At 42.1% G+C, this 25,134-nt stretch overlaps 1 protein-coding gene across 1 annotated transcript in view; it reads left to right on the top strand.

The window, feature by feature from the left end:
* The window catches only part of LOC126248825 (uncharacterized), a 651,409-nt gene that overhangs the window by 603,477 nt on the left and 22,798 nt on the right, over positions 1-25,134 (top strand). Inside the window, exon 12 of the mRNA XM_049950238.1 lies at positions 7,212-7,367. Within this exon, the coding sequence (XP_049806195.1) occupies positions 7,212-7,367 (156 nt within the window). The remainder of the gene's footprint in view (positions 1-7,211; positions 7,368-25,134) is intronic.

Raw genomic sequence — 25,134 nt, 5'->3', positions numbered from 1 at the left:
AACTACCAACAATTAACTTTGCCACTGCATTTGAAGATTCATCAGGCTATTCACTCAATGTCAACAGTTTGTTCTGTAAGCTTACAAATGATTCAAAGTATCTTGTACAAATTGGGAACATCTTTTTGTTGCCTCCATTGGAAGCATTTGTGCTACTGAGAAATAGTTACTACTTTCAGGAGATTTTAGAATATTAACAAAATCAGGTGCTAATGTGTTTTTCACTAACAGTTCTGCCTTCGTATTTCCACAGGAAAGTTTTACAGCTGCTTCTGAATCTGCAGATATACATGACATAAATTTACTGCTGCAATTCAAACTTCCGTAACTCATGTTTGACTGTGTGATAAAAATGTTCTAATTCACAGGCTGTGCCAACATTGGCTTCAGATTTATTACTGTTCACAAAATATATAGATACTTTCTTGGTTTTACTACTTGTTTTCTCCTTTAACTGGTGTCCTTTGTACTGGGCATGTTGCTTGAGATCAGACTGCCCATCATGCAAAATGCTGAATTCTTTTATGCACAATTTACAAAAAGCATGTTTATTGGAAGTTTAACCAGGTATAACCCATGTGAAAGTATCTTCCTGTTTCTGTAAGTTGTAGTGTTTCTTTTTCACTGGTGAAGTCTGTGGTGTCACCGCCAGACACCACACTTGCTAGGTGGTAGCTTAAATCGGCCGCGGTCCATATTAGTACATGTCGGACCCGCGTGTCGTCACTGTCAGGATCGCAGACCGAGCGCCACCACAAGGCAGGTCTTGAGAGACTGACTAGCACTTGCCCCAGTTGTACGGACGACATTGCTAGCGACTACACTGACGAAGCCTTTCTCTCATTTGCCGAGAGACAGTTAGAATAGCCTTCAGCTAAGTTAATGGCTACGACCTAGCAAGGTGCCATTTGTACCATTGCATGTATCTCAAGATAGTCTCACTTGTATCATCAAGAATGCTGTATACCAAAGGACGAGATAAAAGTTAAGTGTTCTAGTGGCTACGTTCTTTTCTTTATCACATTCATTACGAATCCTGTTCCAGACTTCGCGCCAGTCGGCGTGTGTGTACGCGTGACCTTTCGGCTACTTCACTGTGGACTGGCTGCCTTAACAGTCCACTACATTGGCGACGCGGATTAATCAGGATCTTGTTCTTTCTCATTGCTTACATTTACTTGTGTCATGGCTTCGCCACATTCTCCAGATGTACTGTCCGACTTTTATCGCTTGCAGAATCAGCAGACGCAGGCCTTATTGGATGCCCTTGGACAGCTCGTCCAGGGTCAACGTGCGCTGCAAAACGATGCGGCCGCCACCGCTTCATCGCTACCACAGCCACACCATGCTGTTGCACCTCAATTTAGGCCCTACGAGGCGGCCAACGAGACATGGACAGAATGGTCCTGTCAATTTGGATTTCATCTCGCCGCCTACAGAATTCAAGGTAATGAGCGGCAGCCGTTTTTGCTTTCGTGTGTAGGTGTGTCCACCTACCGTGTGATAGTGAAATTGTTTCCCCGGCGCGACGTAGCAACTCTGTCATATGAAGAAATTTTGTCTGCATTAGATGCCTATTTCAAAGAAACAGTCAATGTCGTTGCAAAAAGGTATACGTTCTTTCGTACAAAACGTACAGCCGGTCAGACAAATCGGGAGTGGGTTGCAACTTTGCAAGGACTTACTAGGGATTGTGCATTTGAATGTGACTGTGGACTCCCTTATTCAGATACAATGGTGCGTGATGCAATAGCACACAACGTTTCTGATGTTCGCATACGGGAACAGATTTTGAAACTCGTCAATCCCTCCCTTCAACAAGTGATAGACATATTAGATAGGCAAGACACACTTGACTTTGCTCAGGAATCATTTGCAACTTCGCCAGCCGTGTGTCACATTAACCGGCCCGCCGGGCCCACTGCACGGAACGCTAACCTGCCCTCGCGCACGTCCGCGCAGCCACGTGTCCCGCACAAGCAAGCAAATGCAGTGAAATCATGCCCGCGGTGTGCAACTGGACATTCGCGTGAGAATTGCCCGTCACGCTAAGCTATTTGCTTTTTCTGTAATAAGAAAGGGCATGTTCAAAGTGTTTGCCAGAAAAAGCTCAGATCAGACAATCACAACCATTCCAGGCCCTTTGCTTCGCACCGGAATCGAACCAAGGACACCTTCGCCCATGGACATTCATGTAGTTAGTGCCACTCCGCCCAGTGTTCCTCTCGCTAACAGTGCCTGTGTTCGTCCCACAAAAAGTGTGCGTTGCCGTCGACGCAACTCCCGTCACGTCGCGCATGATTCTGTTCCAGTGTCTGTTCAAGTTGCACAAAACAGTCGCTCTTGTCATCAGCAGGACAATAAACTTTTTGTAGATTTGGACTTTGCCTGACAAGTGATACTGTTCCAGCTCGATACCGGAGCTGCAGTTTCATTGCTCAATCACGCCACGTACCAACAACTGGGCGCACCTCCGTTGCGTGCCGCAAATGTTCAGCTCACGAGTTATTCCGGACAAGCTATCCCTGTGTTAGGACTGTGCACTCTTCTTGCTACATACAAGGAACAAACAAAACTTGTGTCATTTTACGTTCTTCGTTCTTCTACTGCAGTGAACTTGTTTGATTTAGATTTATTTCAGTTGTTTAACTTGTCTATCGTCAATCAGGTCCTATCAGTGAATCAGACTGTGCCTTCCGCCAGTGTTTCTAGTCTATGTGACGAATTTGCAGACATTTTTGCACCAGGCCTTGGTTGCACTAAAAACTATGAAGCACATTTGGAACTGCAAGTAAACGTGCAACCGAAATTTTTCCGAGCGCGCAATGTTCCCCATGCATTGCGTTGAGGTCGCCCATCGCTACGATATCTTGTATCGGTCCACTGCTAAGCACGGCAACGCCGATGCCTTGTCCCGTTTGCCTGTTGCTGAGGATAAAGCACTTGATTCTTCCGAACTTGCTTGCATGTTCATTGATGCGGAAACCGATGACGTGGTCGAATCGTTTCCGATTGATTTTCGTCGTGTAGCTACAGCCACAGCTGCTGCCCCTGTCCTTGCTACTGTTTTGCGTTTAGTTGCTACGCAATGGCCCTTGTCACAGTCGCGGATCGAGGATCCGCTGGTTCGCCGATTTTTTGCTCATAAAGAGAGACTTTTTGTACGACGTGGTGTTTTGTTGTTGCGTTCTGATAATGATCAGTCTAGGGTCGTGGTACCACGTTCGTTACAGTCCTCTGTCTTACGGCTTCTTCACCAAGGATATTGGGGTATAGTGCACACGAAACAACTTGCTCGTCAGCACTGTACTTGGTTCGGAATCGATGCTGCTATTACGAATATGTGCTCTTCTTGCATGGCGTGTGCCGAACAACACTCCGCACCACCGCGGAAATTCTTTGCGTGGCCAAAAGCCACTTCCCCTTGGCAACGCTTACATATCGATTTTGCTGGTCCCTTCTGGAATACTCGATGGTTGGTTGTTGTCGATTCTTTCAGTAATTTTCCTTTTGTTGTCCGGATGTCTTCCACGACGTCTTCTGCCACAATCCAAGCGTTGTCCGCTATTTTTTGCATTGAAGGTCTTCCACAGACTATTGTTTCAGACAATGGCCCACAATTCATGTCCGCAGACTTTCAGTCATTCTGCAAGGCCAATGGTATTCAACATCTGACATCCGCGCCGTTTTCGCCTCAGTCGAACGGTGCCGCTGAACGATTGGTCCGGACTTTCAAGTCACAGATGTTGAAGTTGAAAGAGTCGCATTCTCGGGAGGACGCGTTATTGCTCTTTTTGTCCTCGTATCGCTCTCAGCCCCGCGATGGTCGCTCGCCAGCTGAGTTGCTCCATGGTCGTCCTCATCAAACCTTGATGTCTTTGCTGCATCCGCAGCATCAGCTTCCTGTGCAGCGGCAGACTCCTGCTTTTGCTCCTGGCGACGTTGTCTTCTATCGCAACTATCGAGGTTCACGGCGTTGGCTTGCAGGGCGCATTCTTCGCTGCCTCGGCCGCGCGATGTATTTGGTTTTGGGGGCCTCTGGTGAGGTGCGTCGGCATCTTAATCAGCTGCGCCTCTGTCGTCGCCTGGGTTCTGCCGCTCCCCATCTGCTTTCAGCGATGGTGCCGTCCAGTCAGCGCCCTGGGGACCCATCTACTGGCTCGCCTCATCCCCAGGTGTTACCGACGATGCCTTCCATTTTGCCTCATGGCGTCGCACCGCCGCCGCAGCCGCCGCCGGCGCCGCCCACAGTGGACGCTTCGCTGCAGCCGCCAAGCGCCTCCCTGGGTCACGCGCCGCCGCTTGCTTCCCGTGACCAGCTGTCCTCCGCCATGGAACTCTTGCCCGCTCCGGACCAGATGTCGTCGCGCGTCGGATACCCCGACGCAATGGAGGTCGACCCTTCGGCCCCTCCTGTCTCATTACGGGCGCATACACCGCATGTTGACGTGCACCCTGGACTAGGTTTTCAGGCGTTTCCTAGCTCCCCTCGGACCGAATGGCAGGGTGCGGGTGGCACAGCCTCGCCTGTTGTTAGGCTCCCCACCCCATCACATACGTCAACACGGCGGGCGGAAGCCTTATCACATGCCCGTTCGCCAATTTGCGGGGGAGGAATGTGGTGTCACCGCCAGACACCACACTTGCTAGGTGGTAGCTTAAATCGGCCGCGGTCCATATTAGTACATGTCGGACCCGCGTGTCGCCACTGTCAGGATCGCAGACCGAGCGCCACCACAAGGCAGGTCTTGAGAGACTGACTAGCACTCGCCCCAGTTGTACGGATGACATTGCTAGTGACTACACTGACGAAGCCTTTCTCTCATTTGCCGAGAGACAGTTAGAATAGCCTTCAGCTAAGTTAATGGCTACGACCTAGCAAGGCGCCATTTGTACCATTGCATGTATCTCAAGATAGTCTCACTTGTATCATCAAGAATGCTGTATACCAAAGGACGAGATAAAAGTTAAGTGTTCTAGTGGCTACGTTCTTTTCTTTATCACATTCATTACGAATCCTGTTCCAGACTTCGCGCCAGTCGGCGTGTGTGTACGCGTGCCCTTTCGGCTACTTCACTGTGGACTGGCTGCCTTAACAGTCCACTACAAAGTCATTACAATTCTTGAAGAAAAATAAGTTAAGACACCTAGGGTATATAGTGTATGGTTCAAGAAATTATCACTGCAATGAAGTTTCCAAACATGCATATAACATCATAATTGGAAATTAAGTATGTCAACAACACTATCAATTGTGCAATCGAGCAATCTTCAGAAGTACCAAGCTAAACATCGACTACCGAAAAATCTATATCTGAATGATAATAATAACAAATATAATCAAATTAATGTGAATTTGTGTTATATGTATATTAAGTGTAAGAACTGCATTGAGTTCTATGATAGGCTAGTGTCAAATATCAAAATCATAAGAATACACGCAGTCTAGCAACATATGTGGTTCCAGCATGATAGAGCATCCACACACTTCAGTCTAGCTGCTCAGATCTGACATACATTTGAAGACTGTTGGATTGGTCGAGATGGCCCTGTAACTTGGCCACCATGGTCAGCTGACCTCAACCTGCTGAATGCTTTCTCATGGGGTCATCTGAAGAATGTGGTGTATGAAACCTCAGTGGAGCCAGAGGAAAACTTAGTTGCAAGGATACATGCAACATGTGAAGATGTTCACACCATACCCAGTGTATTTGAGTAAGGCCATCAGGCATAGGTATGCAGATGTCAGACATGCAGCAAAGCTGGAGGCAGGCATTTTGAACACATTTTCTAATTTCATTTCATTTCTTGTAACAACAGAATAAATAGTTATCTCCCCTCCTTGCAATATGTTTTCTGTTGTCTACCACAGTGAATACTCTTGTGTTTCCTCCTCTTTTCTTTGTATTCACATTTCCTTTCTTTAAAATTAAATAAAAGCACTGACTTCTTTAAAACCCTGCCATTATTTATTGAAAGCAACTGATTGCAGCAAACCGCAGCAGAGTAGACAGTGATAGCTGCTTTGTAGGCAAAAGCTAACCTCTGTAATTTCTGCACCATTTGTTTCTTTCTCTTACATCCTGTATATACCAGTAAACATTGGAGATTTTAAAGGATTCCAGGAGAAAAATAAATTGTGGGTGGAAACCTGTGTCTGAAACCATCATCCACCAAGAAATTAGAGCATTGCATTCATAGGAGACATCTTCTGCATTGGTTATTGTGGCAACCAGTTGTGATCACTGAATAACATACAACACTGGTCTATAGTGAGATGTTCCACCTGTTGCCCAAAATTTGCTTCTCATGACACTTTCTACAAGCCCTCAAAGTTTGTCAGTATCATATTGTAACACTCTGTATAGAGGGCAATGTGAATAGCAAGTAGTCTCTGCATTAGGTAAATGTTAGAGCCTATGGTACAGTCCCTCCTTGAGGCAACTCCCAGTACCATATTTCAGCAGTACAATGACCAGACACATGTACCAAGGAATGTGGAAGCATTTTATGAGGAATAATTGCTGAATCTCTTTCTTTAGTCTGTATGGTTTCCTTGTTGTCACCTAACAAATACACCTGTGATACAGATGGTTACTAGCTTAGTCAACAAGAACCTACAGCAAATACAAGCCATGTGGGGAGACATCCAGGTTTCCTTTGACTCCATGCCACAATATTTACAGTCCTTGATTGCAGCAAATGGGAGCTGCTGATCATACTGAATAATCAGAGTCAGAGTCTACATACAGTTCTGTAAAACTAATCATTTATCTTCAAGTTGTGATTATCCCAAATGTTAGTGAAATATGGATTATAGAAATCTACAGTTTTTATCTTCAGTAATTTTAGTCACTGACATAATTGTATCAAACTTATTATTATAGATAAACAGAATAATTTAGCAGTTGTGGAAACAATCCTTTAATTCCATGCAAGCACCCTATTTACCAAATTCCTGCTTGATTATATCATCATTTGTGTGTTATTGCTTTTAAATTGAGGCATGTTTGCTTTTATGGTGGTAGAACTAACAATTTTACATAATGTAAATATTATACACTTTAAAGAATAAGTTCATGTCAACATAATTTATGCTTTAAAATCTAATTGTGCAGGTAACTACCATTTTTGATTTATGAAGAACATGAGAAGAGGCATTTAGCAGCTTCTTTTGTTAAACTAGATTTAAACATTCATTATTATTTCAGGTTGCCTGGCCAGACTTCGAAAGGGAATCTTAAATTGCCTGAAAATATTGTTGAACATGAGGGTGACAACTCACCTGGTAAACATTTGGAGGCTGATATCTCAGCACTCAAAAATGTCACAAACAGTTCATCAAAAGGAGCTGCACAGGCAGTGAGGTAATAATTTGCTTCACCAATGCAGTCAAATAATTCTCTTAATATTGTAATAATAAGTAACATTGTACTGTTTCGACAATGAATGTGAACACTTAATAAACTGCTGAGTGTTTAGCTTTGATATATACTTCTGAAGCAATAGTTGTGAAGATGAAACACAAATATGAGTGCTTCTCATCAATTGTTGATATATTAGTTAAATTTTACAATGAACTTTTTAAGGAATACTATTTTGAACATATTTCTATCTTCTTTCATAGATATTGTGATACTAAGCATGTCATCAAATAGCATGCCTTGCTATGAGCTGAAGAAAGGTTCTGTAGCTGGCACTGAGAGTGATGTTTGAGTCTCTTAGTGTTCTTTTGAAACTGAGAGCAAATTTTATGAAATAATAACTGTAGTAGTCAGGTAAACTTCAGAAGAACTGACTGATAATTTATAATTTATTTTCTAATTTTTGGAGATCCCAGTGTCTTTATTTGTGTTTGTCAATTGTGAGAAATGTTTGAATCCTATTTACTTGAGAAAAAAAATCCAAAAGCGAACGTTAGATTTTGTAGAGAAATGAAACATTTTATTCACAGCCCATTGTAGTGTCTGTTTAGAAAGAAACTGCAATATTCGAATTTCTTCACAAAATAATCCAAAAACTTGATAGTGGTGAAATAGTCACAGGTACAAGCCTTGACCTGTCCAAGGCCTTTGATATTATAGACCATAACCTACTGCTGCAGAAACGTGATAGTGACAGCATCACAAGTGCTCCTAATGACTGCCTGAGGTCATATCTTACTAGCCACAAAGAAGTAGTAGAAATACAGTTTCATCGAAATAATAAATTAACCAGTTGCTATTTGAATTACAAAGAGGGTAAGTATGGTGTTCCAAAAAGATTAGCTCTGGGGCCCAGTCTATTTTTAATTTATGTAAGTGATCTAACATTTTACAATCTATTTGTTTTGATGGCAACACAAGCACCTTAATTGTTGGTACAATGGCAGAAATATTTCAGAAAACACTATCAGGAACACTTCATAGTATTGTAAACTTGTTCACACCCAAGAAGCTAATAAATAAAAATAAAACAGCAACATTGTATCTCCATAACATCAAGAGAAATAGTGAAGAGCATGTAAACATTCAGTTGAGAGGCACAGACATTAAAAGTATATCCAGTACAAAATTTTTGTGGATCTAGTTCCAAGACAACCTAAGATGGCATAAAGTGTATTTAAAGGATTAAGTACAATGTGCTATTTAATTTATTTATTTATTTGCCCATATAAATTTCGTTTGCAGTACATATATCATACAAAAGAAAACCTTTTTTGCTGTTTATTTTACAACCATTGAACGTATGTCATTTAGATTTTTATGTCAAATTGAATCCATACAGTTAGCAATTACAAATTTGATTGAATATTGTACATTTAGAGCTCATTTCATCAGTTAAAAGTATGAATTACATTTTTTCCTTGCACAACATACTGTGAGACTGAATAGCAGCAGTTTTACAACAGCTAGGCTGAAACTTGCTAGCAGATTAAAACTGTGAGCCAGACCGAGACTCGAACTCGGGACCTTTGCCTTTCGCGGGCAAGTGCTCTACCAACTGAGCTACCCAAGCACAACTCACGCCCTGTCCTCACAGCTTTACTTCTGCCAGTTCCTTGTCTCCTACCTTCCAAACTTTACAGAAGCTCTCCTGCGTTCACGGGAGAAAACTTATGTTAAAGTGACACGTTCCACATCATTACAAAATGTCATATTCATGATCTGTGGAACAAGGATTAATGTATGTGTATGTATGTATGCGTTATTGTAACTGTGCAGACTATCTCGGATCACCTCATGGCTGATCAAGATTCCCACCAAGTGATACCTATCTGCAGTTCCTGTCCATTTTACTCCTGTTCACTACTTTGAGATTCCCACTGGAGGTCAGACATATTTGTGCATCCGCACTGAAGAAGGTGGATCTATTGCCCAGCTACATGTATCAATTATAGGACTGCGTGGTGTCTGTCTGGGCATGTCCAAAAGAACAGACACCATGCAGAATCCACAGCTGTGAAAAATTATGTGTAAACTGAAGTGGATCACAGCTGACAATTGCAGTGGGACATTTTGCAGAATCAGCGTTGGTGAGTGAAAATGAGTACTGGGCTGGGATTTGAACCAGAGATCTCCTGCTTCCTAGGCAGGTGCATTAATCGCTGGCCATCCAGACACAGCATTTTTGCAACTGCATGGACTATAGCAGCATGCCTCAAAGCTAATCCACATTCCCATCGAATACCACCTATCCATAGTTCCTGTCCATTCTTCTCCTGTTCACTACTCTGAGATTCCCCCAGGAGGTCAGACCTATTTCTGCATCTGCACTGAAGAAGTTGGCTCCATTGCCCAACTAGGTGTATCAATTATGGGAATGTGTGGTGCCTGTTCTTTCGAACTTGTTGCGATAATGCTGTGTCCCAGCTAGCACAATCTTTAACACACCTGCTTCATAAACAGGATATCCCTGGTCGAATCCCTGTCTGGTAATCATTTTCACTCATCACTGCAGATTCCGTGTAATGTCCTGCTGAAGCTGACAGCAGTGACCCCCTTCAATTTACATATAACTCATCATCCTGCCTAAAACTCTTTAGGATCCAAAAAAGATAGTAAGAATCATAACAGTAATCAAAAATATCAAACCCTGCACAGTGCTCTTTAAAAGGATGAGAATTCTTCTTCTTCTGTGTGAAAGATATGTTATCATAACACAAGATCAAAAACTAAATCTCACATGCACCAAGTAAAAATGTGTCTTTGAAAAAAAAAAAAAAAAAAAAAAAGCATTACATGATGCCAAAATTATCTACAATGAGCTGGCAAAAGAAATCAAAATAATGATTGACCTAATAAAATATGAAGCAGCCTTGAAAGGATATTTACTGAAGCACTACTTTTGTAATCTGAAAGAATTTCTCCAGAATCCTTGAATCAACAGTGTAATCAACATATATACACTGACAGATAAAACCCCAGCACAAAGAAATAATTAATGTAGTGTAATGTGATTTCTGGAACACACTTGTCTAGGTAACATATTTAAGTGATTAACGTTGCAAGTTCACAAGATAATGTAAGCATGAGTAAAGTCATTGCAAATCTGAAATGCTAGCACATCATTAGCCAGTGAAACCACCAGAATGTTGAATACAAGCATGCAAATGTGCATGCATTGTGTCATACAGGTGCCAGATATCAATTTGTGGGATGGAGTTCCATACATGGTACACTCGGTTGTTCAGTACACAGGCGGTAAATGCTAGTCCTGAATGATGCTGGAGATTTCATCCAGTGATGTCTCATACATGTTTTATTTGGGGCCAGATTTGGTGATCAAGCAGGCCAAGGCAACATGCCAGCACTCTATATAGCATATTGAGTTACAACACTGGTATGTGGGTGAGTGTTATCCTGTTGGGGAAAACCCTCTGGAATGTTGTTCATGAATGGCAGCATAACATATCAGATTACCAGACTGGTATATAAATTTGCAGTCAGGATGTGTGGAATAACCGTGAGAGTGCTCCTGCTGTTGTACAAAACTGTATCCCAGACCATAACTCCAGGTGTAAGTCCAATGTGTCTAGGTCACAGACAGGTTGCTTGGAGGTGTTCAGCTAGCCTCCTTCTAACCAATACATGGCCATCACTAGCACTGAGGCAGAATGGGCTTTCATTAGAAAATACAACAGGTCTCCACTCCACCCTCCTATGAACTCTCACTTGACACTGCTGAAGTCACAAACGGCAGTGGTTTGGTGTCAGTGTAATGCATGCTACAAGGTGCCTGGCTCAAAGCTGACCTCGAAGTAAACAATCTGGAACAGTTCATGTGCCAACTGGTGCTCAAATTGCTGCTGCAGATGCAGTATAATGCACAACAGCAATATGATGAATGTGACAGTCTTCCCTCTCAGTAGTGCAATGTGGCCAGCCAGAGTCCGGTCTTCTTACAATTGTACTTTCCAATGACCACCTCTGCCAGCAATCATGCATATTGGCTACATTCCTGCCAAGTCTCTCTGCAATTTCATAGAAGGAACATTCAACTTCTCATAGCCCTATTACATGACTCTGTTCACACTCAGTGAGATGTTGATAACAGTATACTCCTCTTAAAAGTATTCTCGATTAACATCAACTCACTATGTCCAATCTCAAATTAAACTAATGCACATGAGAATTACAGTGTGTATGTAAATCAAACCTCATTTACATCTTCACAGTGGCTCTACTAGCACCTTGAGTAGATGTCATCTTTCAGATATAGAAATTTGCCTACCAACTTTCATTTACCTCACACAACTTCTTCTTGGTGATGGAGTGTTTTCTTTTTTTTGTGTCAGTGCATACTACCTCACAAAAAAGTGAAGCATCCAGAAGAGGTAGTCAATGTCGGTGTAACTTCTAACATATACACACCGTCAGTGGGTATGTAAAGAATTAGAATTGCATTCCTCTGTCACAGGTAAAATGGCCAATGTTATATTTTGAGTGATAGCTATGAAGGACATGAGGATGCCACATACCCATGCAAGACAGCATTGTCAGCAACTGATAGAGTTTGGAAGGTTCCTCATTCTGGCTTTATATTGCACCATCTGGTCAAATTGAACAATATTCAGATTTGTGTGACATTTGGATGTAACAGTGGCCCAATGTTGGTCTGCAAGGGAATGTGAAGGCAGTCATTCTCAATATCAATATTTCAGTCAACCACGTATAAGCACCACAAGGAAGATCGCAGTATTGTATGCCAAGCTTTTCATGAAACGCTTTGCATCTGCACCTTCCATCTAAGAACCAGTAATGGACTCCCTGCAACATAATGTGTCACTCCACTTCATTTTTTGGAGAGCTGCAGCATCTGGACTAGGGAATTACCATTGCAGCAAAGGCTACGTTGAGAGTGCTGCTGTGATTAGGAAGTGTAGACTGTCGATGAATGGTGTCACATCGTGTTCAGCAATGAACCATGTTCCTGTACTAACCTGGATGACCATCATTGGTGAATATGGTGACCATCTGGGGCAAGTATCCCTTCTTGAAATGTTTTTGTGAAGCATAGTAATGTTATTTCTAGCATCATGGCATGGGCAGCTATTACGTATGACTGGTAGTGATTGAAGCACAATGATATGTCATGGACATCCTGCATCCTCATGTGTTAACTCTCATGAGACAGTATTGTGGTACCACATTTCAAAGGATAATGCTCATCTACACACATCATGTGTCTCTATGAACTGTCTGTGAGATTTTCAGGTATTCCTGTGTCCAGTAAGATCCCAAGATTTGTCCCCAGCAGAACATGAATGGGACTAGCTTGGACATCAACTTTGTCCCAGTGCCAGTAAGATCCCAAGATTTGTCCCCTGCAGAACATGAATGGGACTAGCTTGTACATCAACTTTGTCCCAGTGCCAGTATCCAGAATATCAAGGAGCATTTACAACAGTTGTGGGCGAGCTTCTCTCAGAAAAGGATAAAATGACTTTATGACACCCTTCTCAACCCAGTCAGTGCATTCCTCTAGGGGGTACAACACCATATCAATAAGAGAGCTCACACTGCTAAGTTATTTGAAAATTTGCCTTGATTTTGTAATCACAGAAATAACATCACATACCATCTGAACTCATGAAGCTTCATTTTGTTTCCTCCTCCCCTTCTAGAATCAATTTTTGCCAGGCAGCATACAATCAGTAAATCACTTGTAATTAACTTTGTGACAAGTGTATATGAGACAGTATGATAACCAGTATTAAAGCTTATACATCAATGATTTGACTATAAATATCTATTTAAAACTGATATAAATAAAACCTTCTCAAGAATGTTATTCGTAAAACAGAAAACCTGTAAATGTTGCAGTTTACTGATAACATGTATATCTAAAAGATATTCAATTGGAATTACCTTAATAAAAATTAGTACAATCAAAACTACTGACTTCACCAATATATTATGTGCTGTACTGTACATGTATGATTTATTGGACCAAATAGAATATAATATTAGATTAAAGAAAAAAGACCGTCAGGATCAAACCAGAATAGGAAAAGAAGAATTCTGCTTACAGGCAGCAGTCACGGGAGGGGTGTGGGTCAGCAGCTTCAGGAGAAGTTAGGTGCAGGGTATCAGATCACAAGTTTTGTGAAACCAAGTGCTAGCCTTAGCCAGGTGACAGAAAACTTAGGTCAGCTATGCAGGGACTTTGAGAAGGAAGATCAGGTAATTATGGTTGGGGGAGCAGGGAACAGCCTGGTTATGAATCCAAGATACAGTCTTACGAGTGATCTGGATTAAATAGGAGCAGAAACTGGGCACACAAAGGTGGGGTTTGTGGAGGTCTTTCAGCACCATGATTAGCCCTGGGTAAACACTGCTGTAAGGCATGTTAACACTGAGCTGTACAGGATGCTCCAGACACTGGCAAAATCTTCATAAATGTTGTTCCAGTTAATGTTATTGGTAAGTGGAGATACACTACACATGGCCTGCACCTGAATAGGAAGGGGAAAAATAAATTAGCTTCTCTTTTAGCAGAAACTGTAAGGGGGGCCACAGTCACACAAGGGGTGATCCCAGTGGTTAATGGGTCCAGGCAGACAGGTTTTTTAGGTTAAAGCCAAAGTCCAGACAGACAACAATGAAGATAAATAGAATAAAAGAAACTTCATGTACAGTAAAAAGGGGCAAAGCTAAGGGCAGTATTAACTTACTTCATTAAAATGTCAGGGGAATAAAAAATAAAGTAGATGAGATATTAGTGTGTTTAGATGATCTCAAAAATAAAAATGAGATTGATCTACTCTGTCTGTCTGAACACCATGTAACTGTGTGGATGGATAGTGTCAGTATAAATGGGTATAATTTAGCACCTTACACTTGTAAATCTACGATGGGTAAAGGAGGAGTTGGCATTTTCATAAACCAAGGGCATAAATACAAAACTGTAGCAGTAAGCAAATTTTGTGTTGATCAGCACTTTGAGGTTTGTGCATGTGAACTTCAGATAGACAATGTAGTATTGATATTAACAACAGTGTACATGTCTCCATCGGGAGACTAGGAGCTATTCATAAAAATGTTTGACTCCCTATTATGCTTTCTGTCAGACAAAAAGAAGAAGTTATTAATCTGTGGTGATTTCAGTGTAAACTTTGTAAGTAATTCTGATAATAAAAGTGAACTTGAAGTGTTATTAACAACATATAACATAGAATCAGTGGTCAATTTCCCTACACATATAGCTCAAGACAGTAGCACTGTAATAGATAATGTATTTGTACAGAAAGAGGATGTAAAACAAACACATGCTTTCCCTGTGGTAAATGGATTGTCAGACCATGATGCACAACTGATTAACTTACAAAACCTAACAGGGTGTACAGTTCAGAAACCATTAAGTAAAAGTGTGAGGTTGCTCAACCCGGTATCTAGTTTAAGAACTGTTAATTGGGGATATGTATACACTCCTGGAAATGGAAAAAAGAACACATTGACACCGGTGTGTCAGACCCACCATATTCGCTCCGGACACTGCGAGAGGGCTGTATAAGCAATGATCACACGCACGGCACAGCGGACACACCAGGAACCACGGTGTTGGCCGTCGAATGGCACTAGCTGCGCAGCATTTGTGCACCGCCGCCGTCAGTGTCAGCCAGTTTGCCGTGGCATACGGAGCTCCATCGCAGTCTTTAACACTGGTAGCATGCCGCGACAGCGTGGACGTGAACCGTATGTGCAGTTGACGGACTTTGAGCGAGGGCGTATAGTGGGCATGCGGGAGGCCGGGTGGACGTACCGCCGAATTGCTCAACACGTGGGGCGTGAGGTCTCCACAGTACATCGATGTTGTCGCCAGTGGTCGGCGGAAGGTGCACGTGCCCGTTGACCTGGGACCGGACCGCAGCGATGCACGGATGCACGCCAAGACCGTAGGATCCTACGCAGTGCCGTAGGGTACCGCACCGCCACTTCCCAGCAAATTAGGGACACTGTTGCTCCTGGGGTATCGGCGAGGACCATTCGCAACCGTCTCCATGAAGCTGGGCTACGGTCCCGCACACTGTTAGGCCGTCTTCCGCTCACGCCCCAACATCGTGCAGCCCGCCTCCAGTGGTGTCGCGACAGGCGTGAATGGAGGGACGAATGGAGACGTGTCGTCTTCAGCGATGAGAGTCGCTTCTGCCTTGGTGCCAATGATGGTCGTATGCATGTTTGGCGCCGTGCAGGTGAGCGCCACAATCAGGACTGCATGCGACCGAGGCACACAGGGCCAACACCTGGCATCATGGTGTGGGGAGCGATCTCCTACACTGGCCGTACACCACTGGTGATCGTCGAGGGGACACTGAATAGTGCACGGTACATCCAAACCGTCATCGAACCCATCGTTCTACCATTCCTAGACCGGCAAGGGAACTTGCTGTTCCAACAGGACAATGCACGTCCGCATGTATCCTGTGCCACCCAACGTGCTCTAGAAGGTGTAAGTCAACTACCCTGGCCAGCAAGATCTCCGGATCTGTCCCCCATTGAGCATGTTTGGGACTGGATGAAGCGTCGTCTCACGCGGTCTGCACGTCCAGCATGATCGCTGGTCCAACTGAGGCGCCAGGTGGAAATGGCATGGCAAGCCGTTCCACAGGACTACATCCAGCATCTCTACGATCGTCTCCATGGGAGAATAGCAGCCTGCATTGCTGCGAAAGGTGGATATACACTGTACTAGTGCCGACATTGTGCATGCTCTGTTGCCTGTGTCTATGTGCCTGTGGTTCTGTCAGTGTGATCATGTGATGTATCTGACCCCAGGAATGTGTCAATAAAGTTTCCCCTTCCTGGGACAATGAATTCACGGTGTTCTTATTTCAATTTCCATGAGTGTATAATGATCCAAATGCTAATGATAAATGCAACATATTTCTTGATAAATTTATATCCCTTTTTCAACATTGTTTCACAGAGAAAATTAATAAATGTAATGCCACGCACTTTTCAAAGAAACCTTGGATTACTACAGGTATTAAAGTGTCTTCAGAAAGAAAAAGAAAACTGTATGAAACAGGAAGAACTAGTAAAGATCCAGAAGTAGTTCCACACTATACAAATAATTGTAACACACTGAGAAAAGTTGTCAAGAAATCAAGAAATATGTGTGTTAGAGAAGAAATGAACAACTCTGGCAATAAAATCAAATCAATATGGAATGTTGTTTGAAGGGAGATAGGAAAAGTAACCACTGGGGTAGGTAGTATTACTATTAAAGAGAATGAGACCATCCTAACCCACAGCACACAAGTAGCTAATGTATTTAACAACCATTTCATAAGTGTAGGAGAAAAAATTGGTGAGAATAGTTCAAAAGAAAAAGCCAAGCAGTACATGGAAGAGTCAGTTTTGAAAAAATTTATTCAAATTACAACCTTTTGTGAAATAAGTAAAATTACTAAATATTTGAAAAATAAATGTTCTGTTGGAGTAGGTTACATCCCTATTAAGATATTAAAACAATGTGGAGCAATTACAGCTGATGCTCTAAGTCACACACGTAATGCATCACTAACTCAAGGTGTTTTCCCAGACAGGTTAAAATATGCCATTGTCAGGCATCCCTACAAAAAAGGGGACTCCACAGATGTCAATAATTATTGGCCAGTATCCTTGCTTACAGCATTTTAAAAAATCTTCGAGAAAATAATGTACTCAAGAGTGGTTAGTCATCTCAAAAGTAGTGGGATACTTAGTAAATCACAGTTCGGATTTCAAAAAGGCCGTTTCACTGAGACAGTGAGATACAATTTCACTGTCCACATAGTAGAGTCTTTAGATAGTAAAATGTCACCAATAGGAATTTTATGCGACTTGTCCAAAGCATTTGACTGCGTGAACCTTGACATTATGTTACAGAAATTACAATTCTATGGTATAAATGGAATAGAATATGAGTGGTTTAAGTCATACCTACAGAACAGGAAACAAAAAGTTTCTTTATTTGGGTCAAGTGATTTAAATAAGTTTGCCATGTCATCTAATTGGAGTGAAATTACATTTTCTGTTGGCCTATGCAACCACTCACAAATGTCAGTGTTGCTGCAGGTAAGAGCAGATGCATTTAGCTGTTTATACAAATGTGCCTGTGTGTGTGTCTATATATATATATATATATATATATATATATATATATATATATATATATATATATATATATATATATGTGTGTGTGTGTGTGTACACAAATCAACAACATGTCTGTGGAGCCTGTGAAAATAAAGTACTGCTGTGAAGTTTACAAAAGTGGGGTGACGTGGAAAAAACATGAATACAGCATAAAAAAGGTGTGTCCAAAAATGCAACAAAATTGCAAAAAGTGAATTTTTAACCAAGTTGTTTGTGATTTTGACCTCCGCTAACAGCAATGGAAAAAGCAATGGACTTCAGAAGGGCCACCACTGTTTTCTGAGTATTACTGTGGACACTAGTGGTTCAGCTGCAGCAGTCGAAAGCAACCAGCAGGTGCTAAGGTATCGGCATGCCAGTTGGACCACAGGTCTGTTTACATCATATCATGGGGTGGACTAGGCCAAACACTGCAATCTTGCAATGCAGTGGTAAGACAGAGCTCTTGCAGGATGACCCAAGCCATTTCCACATCACTAGGCCATATGGTTGGTTCCCCCCCCGGAATGCAAATGGAAACAGCTCATTAGCACAAGTGAGCTGTGAACCAGTATAGATAACAATTCATTTTAACAAAGGGCTCAGCAATCTGGCAGTGCCTGTGGGGTTGAGAGCAGTGTGCAAAGTGACTGAGCAATATACAACAGTGTAAGGCTGCCGTGACCTTGGGCCTGCACCATCACATCATCTGCTAGTGCCAAGTTCATCTTCTCAAACTTGATACTTCTCCACCAACTGGCTGCCCCCTGGCGCACTCTCACAGTGGCCAGACTCCTGCTCTGGAGGGCAGGAGAATGAGATCAGGGTGGTGCAGCCACCCACATTTTCATGCAGGTGCAGGAGCCTAGGCACCAGTGCCACCACTCACAGGAAAAAATCCACCACCATGACTGGCATCCCCTGTGAGCAACCCGATTGTCCTCAGAACTGCTGGCATTGGGGTGCACACCACTGCATAAGCTCCTGGAGTCAGCATTATCGGGCACCAACGTCACCACCCAATGGCTGTCAGCTCACTGCAATTGTGCTCCGTCCTCACCATGTGTTGTGAGGGAGCGTGTCCACCACTTCCACTGAAACACTATAAGTGTAGTCACATGAGTGTTAATAAAATGTTTAGCCTCTGACACTAATCATCTAAGGTGCTGACAGCCTCCTCCCTCGCCGTGACCCACCGTCATGAACCAATCTGCCACACAAGTGGCCCTACACTCCAGGATCCACTTCACTTGGTGTCATAAGTAGGACTGACAATGCCTACAACTGCTATCTATGGTTGAATATGTGTTACCACGAGTAAAGGTTGTGACTCAAAGTCTAGGAGTATACAGGATGTCTCAGAAGGAATGGTCAATATTCATGGATATAACAGGGATGATCATTTGGAGCAAATAACCTTCATATAGACATATGCCCTATTCCAAATGATTTACAAGATAGAACACATTTAATGTACATTGTTATTTATTTTCCATGTTATTCTATACATTGCCAGATTTACACATATACATTACAACATTTCTTTTATGAAGTATCAACTGAAAAATATGTATTTTTAAAACATTCACCTCTAAGCATTATTGTACATGTCACATTACACCTGTTATACAGTTCACAATAAATTTTTGAATATCCCACTGTCAGCTTCAATATAGTTGTGCACTCTTGGGAGAACATGTTGTGTTTCTTGTCTGAGTGCCTCTGCATGTTCCTTAATGAGGGCAGTAGCATCCATGATGCGTCCAAGCAGTTCATCTCACATATTCATCTTTCATTTGTACACTACAGAACAAATTCTAATGGTGTAAGAACTGATGATCTTGGTGGTCAGCTACTTGTGCTAACATGACCAATACAGCAATTAGGGTAACTGTTGTTGAGATGTTCCTCAGATGTCTGGTAAAATTTGGAGGGGCTCCATCTTGCGAGAAGTAAATTACAGTCCACGTGGCCAATTGAATATCCACAAGGTGTTCAACATGCAAATTTTCAAAAAAATGCAATTAATTCTGTCCTGTTGTTGTCTCTTCTAAAATTACAGGCCCTATCAACATGTCACTAACCATGTCACACCGATCGGAAAATGAACTTGGAAATGGGTTTCCACTGTAGCAATTGGATTTTCCTGCAACCATCAGTTATTATTGTGTGTAATGATAATTAAATGGACACCCTAGCTGCAAACAGGCGTTGATGTACTTCATTGGGGACATGTTGAAAATGTGTGCCCCGACCAGGACTCGAACCCGGGATCTCCTGCTTACATGGCAGACGCTCTGTCCATCTGAGCCACCGTGGGCACAGAGGATAGTGTGACTGCAGGGACTTATCCCTTGCACGCTCCCCATGGGATCCACATTCCCAACATGTCCACACCACTACATTCATAGTGCGCCTAATAGATGTTTGCCCATCATACTCATTACTCGTGGCAGATTAATCTACCAAGTCCCATACAAGTTCGGGCATAGCATGTGCGTTCGCACAAGAAGGTCAATGGCTGAGAAGCCATATTTTAACTATATATGATGGTAGTATCTGTTCCCGAAAGAACAGTTACCGTGGATGACCATGCAGCTTTGCTAGAAATGAAATGATAATTAAATGGACACCCTAGCTGCAAACAGGCATTGATGTACTTCATTGGGGACATGTTGAAAATGTGTGCCCCGACCGGGACTCGAACCCGGGATCTCCTGCTCAGATGGATAGAGCATCTGCCATGTAAGCAGGAGATCCCGGGTTCGAGTCCCGGTCGGGGCACACATTTTCAACATGTCCCCAATGAAGTACATCAACGCCTGTTTCCAGCTAGGGTGTCCATTTAATTATCATTTCATTTCTAGCAAAGCTGCATGGTCATCCACGGTAACTGTTCTTTCGGGAACAGATACTACCGTCATATATAATTATTGTGTGTGTTATTGATTCTGTTCTGTGTATATATGGCTTCATCAGTGAATAGTATTAATGGAAGCAAATGATGACTGTAATTTAACCAGTGACAAAATTAAAGTCATGTCTCGTTTTTGTCAATGTAAAAATTGTGGACATGGTATATGTGAAATGGATATAAGTTTTCTGCACATAATGTTTGCCATACACAAGTTCATGGTACATTGATAGAATAAAATGCCAAAGATTTTGGGTGTGTAAACACATATGTGTATTCCATTTGCCCAAAAACAAAAGTACATCAAATGTATTCTATCTTGGAAACCATACAAAGTAGGTCATATGTCCATATGAAGTTTTTTTGCTTCAATTGAGCATTCCTGACATACCTCTGTATGGTGACCATTCCTCCTGGGACACCCTGTATAAGATGTTAACCATGTGCTGCAATTCAGAAGATGAAGCTTGTGCAATTGATTAAAGGTAGTCATGTCATGGTCAGTACCAGCAGGGTTGGGGTTTTCAGTGTCTCAGGGGTACTACCACAGGGGATGTATTGAAACTTGTAAGAGATGAAGTAAATAATAGCTATGAGTGGACAATGTAAAGTTTTCTAATAAACAGGAAGCACTTCAGGCTAGGGAGAAGGAAACAGCTTTTCACAATTCTGCTGAGTATGAGGAAAATTTGTGGAGGAGATTTGAAGAAAGAAAGAAGGATTTAAGGAAAGAAAGAATGAAAAGGGAGGAGGTAGGGAAGAGGGTGAAGAAGAGAGTCAAAAGGGATAGAAACAAGCCAGTGTCTAGTTTACCTGTTCCGGCAACATGTCCAACTACCACCAATGTAATTAAGCCTGTCAACTGTGTGAGGAGTAGTCCAGAATTCAACACCTGGTGGGACAATCTCATGAATGGGAAGATAAAGATAATGAATGAAGATGGAAATGACATTGTGCTGAGTTAGCTCAGTGCACAAGGCACTAACATTGTTGACTGTAAGGAGAATAATATAGTAGTATAATTTCCAATATCATGTGGAATTGAGGAGTCTGAAGCAACTATAGAGCCAGATGAAGTGAGTGTATCAAAGTGAATGGATGATTCACATGCATAGCACCTACCTCATTGGGTGAAAATGTGTGTTGTTTAGAGACCATAGAACCTGAGCAGATATACAGGAAGACACACATGGCACTGATTTTTGTGTTGTCCTGAGTGGGACTACAGATGATGATGTCATTATAGGTACTATGGGAATTTACAGGAAGCTGCTGACATTGATAATTTTGTTGTAAATGTTTTGGAAGAACAGATACATTTCCTCAGAAGCAGAGTGAACGTAGGAAGTGGGAAGTTAATGATCAGACTGACAGGGTGGTATCTTTTGAAGAGTGTATGCCTGAGGTCCAGAATGTTACAGTAGCATGAGCACTAGATCACAGCCTTGCAGAGGAAGCTGCCAATATGTGCTGTGACATGTTTACAATGCAGCTGCAGTCTGATGTGTGGAATGATCATAAAGTAGGTGAAGGATGTGAGGCAAAACTGAAATTAAGTGTTCTGCCAAGACATCATGCCAAAATTAATGTCATACAATGCATGATGGAACCTTAAGAACAAAATTCCAGTTAGGGGAAACTGTCAGCAGTGAAGCACCATCACTTGGTTCATCCATCTTAAGGGAAAAGCCAATTACACTATGAACAAAACTGCAAAAGCTTAATTTGTATGATATAGTTGACTAGGCATCAGTAAGTTGCTATGGGGGAGTGGGGGTACCAGGAAAATGAGTATTTAGAGAGGCATTCAGTCTGTGATTAGCACTACAGTGGTGGAGTTAATTGGGACTACCTGTCAATGTATTATGAGTGGTAGTACCATAAGTGGTTCATGTGTGAAGATAGATTTGGGAATATATTTTCTGGGAAAGCACAAGGAGAACAAAGTTCTGAATGGCGTTTCAAAACAACAGGTTAAAAAGTTACTGGATAGACCAAAGAGATGCTGAGCATAAGAGATTAGTGAAGTCAGATCATGCACTGCTAAAGGTGATTTTTTTAAGTACAATTTATTAACATAGGAAGAAATTTCAGCTCCTTTCCCAGTTTGTAAGTGCAAAGTAAAGAATAATTGTTGTGTGTGTAAGTGTGAGTAATGATAAAAATTATTTTTTCTACTATGTAAGATGTGTAAAATACTAAAGAGAGATGAATGAGCCCCTTGAGAGATGTGAGATATATTAAGGGATTCACAAAGAGATTCCACAGAGACATGTCTAGCTGTAGTGAGTTGTATTGCAAAAATTTCATGATGTGTGTCTGTTGTGTGTCCATTGATGTGTAAGTGGAAAATTTAACTTACTATTTGGAAGGGAAGAATCAGATGAACACAGAACCAGAGAGCTAAAAACTGTAAATTCACAGCCTCTGAACCTTGTGGTTCAAGCTGCCTAGCTAGAGTAGAGACCCAGGGGCCAAGTCATCCAGAGGAGGGGGTACTGTAGCATCACCACAATTTTTTGGATGCTACTGTGGGTACCAACAGTTCAGACACAGCTGCTGAAGGCAGCTGATGGGTGCTAAATTGATGGCATACTGGTTGCAGCAATGATGCTGTTTACATGTCACAAACTTAACTAGGCCAAGCACCACAAGGTTGGAATAGAACAATAAGACAGAGCTCTTGCAGGATGAGCCAAGACAATCCACATCACAGGACCATAGATGTGTGGTCCCACAAGCAGCTGAAAACAACATGTTGGAACATCAGGTGGGCCATGTACCATTATGAAAAACGATTAATTTTAGCAGAGTGAACAGCAGCCCAGCAGAACCTTTTGGGATTAATGGGCTATGCCAGGTGACTCAGTAATACAGGATAGCACACAGTTGCCACACGCTTGGGTCTCCACCACCGTGCCACTTGCTACTGCAAGGTCCTTCTTCTCGGACTTGGTGGTTCTCCACTAATGAGTTTCCTCCTGGCCCACTTCCACAATGACCATACTCCTGCCATGTAGAGCAGCAGCAGAATGACACTGACTGGTACAGATGCATACCCTTCCATGCTGGTGCAAGCACCTAAACGCCATGCACCGTCACTCACAGAGGTAAGATCCACCACCGGAGGCTGGCATTCCCTGCAAGTAACCCAGCAGTCTTCAGCACTTCTGGCTCCATCCATGAGTGGCTGTGTCACACTAATTTGGCACTCACTGCTGCATAAGCTGCTAGAGTCAGTATTCCTGGGTGCCAACATCACAGTACAGTGTGTGTCAGCTAACTGCTACTGCATGCCATCCTCACCACATGTTGTGAAGGGGTATGGTCACTGACACCAAACTATGAGTGTGGTCACATTGGTGCTAATAAAATGATTTGACTTTTGATGCTGTTTGTCTAAGCTGCGGATGTCCTCCTTTGCCATGACCCACTACCACAACCAAACCCTGCTCAGAATTTCCCTTACTCCTATGGGTCCACTTCAATGCAAATAGGCAAAAACACCTGTGACAAGAAAGGATACTTCATGAATGAAATCAAAATGCATCTGGTGAAAAATGCTCTTTAATTGCAGTAAGATTCAGATGGACAAACTGACAATAATAATTGAATATACTTACAAGTTACTACACTTTTTCATCCCACCAAACTGTCTCCATCAACATTCTAGAATTTGGCACATATGTAAAAGTTGAACAGAAAGCCAAGAGTATAGAAAAAATGAGTTTTCACAGTGATCAGAAAACAGAAGCATGTTGCTGTGAATTTTTATTGCAGAATATTTCTGATAAATTTAATAGCCTGTAGGACCCAATGAAGCAGCTTTCTGCAATTTATGATAAATTTAGATTCATTGTTAACCTGGCTGTAACGCAAGAGCTGTAGATTGAGTTTTAAACGTAGATTTCTTAAAAAATTCTGACTAAAAAGAAGCTAGAAATGTTATTTAATTGTTAAATCTGATTTTAGTAGTGAATTTTCTAACTCTTTTATTGTAAGATAGCAGGGTGCTGACTGATACTTTTTTCACAGATATTATTTTGGTCAAAAAAGTTTTTCCCCATTATTAATGGACTATCAGACCATCCTGGATAACTAAAATAAACTAAAAATGTATTTGGTGATTGTAATTAAAGTGCAGCTTATCATGGAGGTCCAGCGTGGGCTGTAATTATTGTATGCAGTGAAACTTGATAGATATGTTAGTGTGTTGATACAGAACTAATTCACGCTGGAAAAAAAATTAACTCCAGTTATTGCCAACAGATGCAAATTTGGCATTGTATACTGTTCGTATGATGGTATGACATCCACAGTGTCATTTACTAAGCCATAAAGTGAGTGAAAAGTATGGTTGTCAAGAAGAAGGACCATCTGCTGCTAGTGAAACTACACAATGCAGTGAATACACAGAACTGCCAATTTGGGGCACTGTTAAAATGTGCACAAAGACCCTTGTACTCACTGTATGTGACTGTGTGGAGTGGATTCACAAGCACCTTTATTTCTAGTCTATTCTTCTATGAAGAGAATCCACCCAGAGGGCCAATGAGGTGTACCATAATGTCTGCAGGTTATCAAGACCTCACTGTACAGCATGTGATTCCTGCTCTGGAA

The sequence above is a fragment of the Schistocerca nitens genome, chromosome 3 (assembly GCF_023898315.1).
Source record: "Schistocerca nitens isolate TAMUIC-IGC-003100 chromosome 3, iqSchNite1.1, whole genome shotgun sequence".
In the NCBI taxonomy this organism is placed as follows: Eukaryota; Metazoa; Arthropoda; class Insecta; order Orthoptera; family Acrididae; genus Schistocerca; species Schistocerca nitens.
Note: the sequence above shows the minus strand (reverse complement) of the source record. Positions and strands in the feature narration are given on the sequence as shown.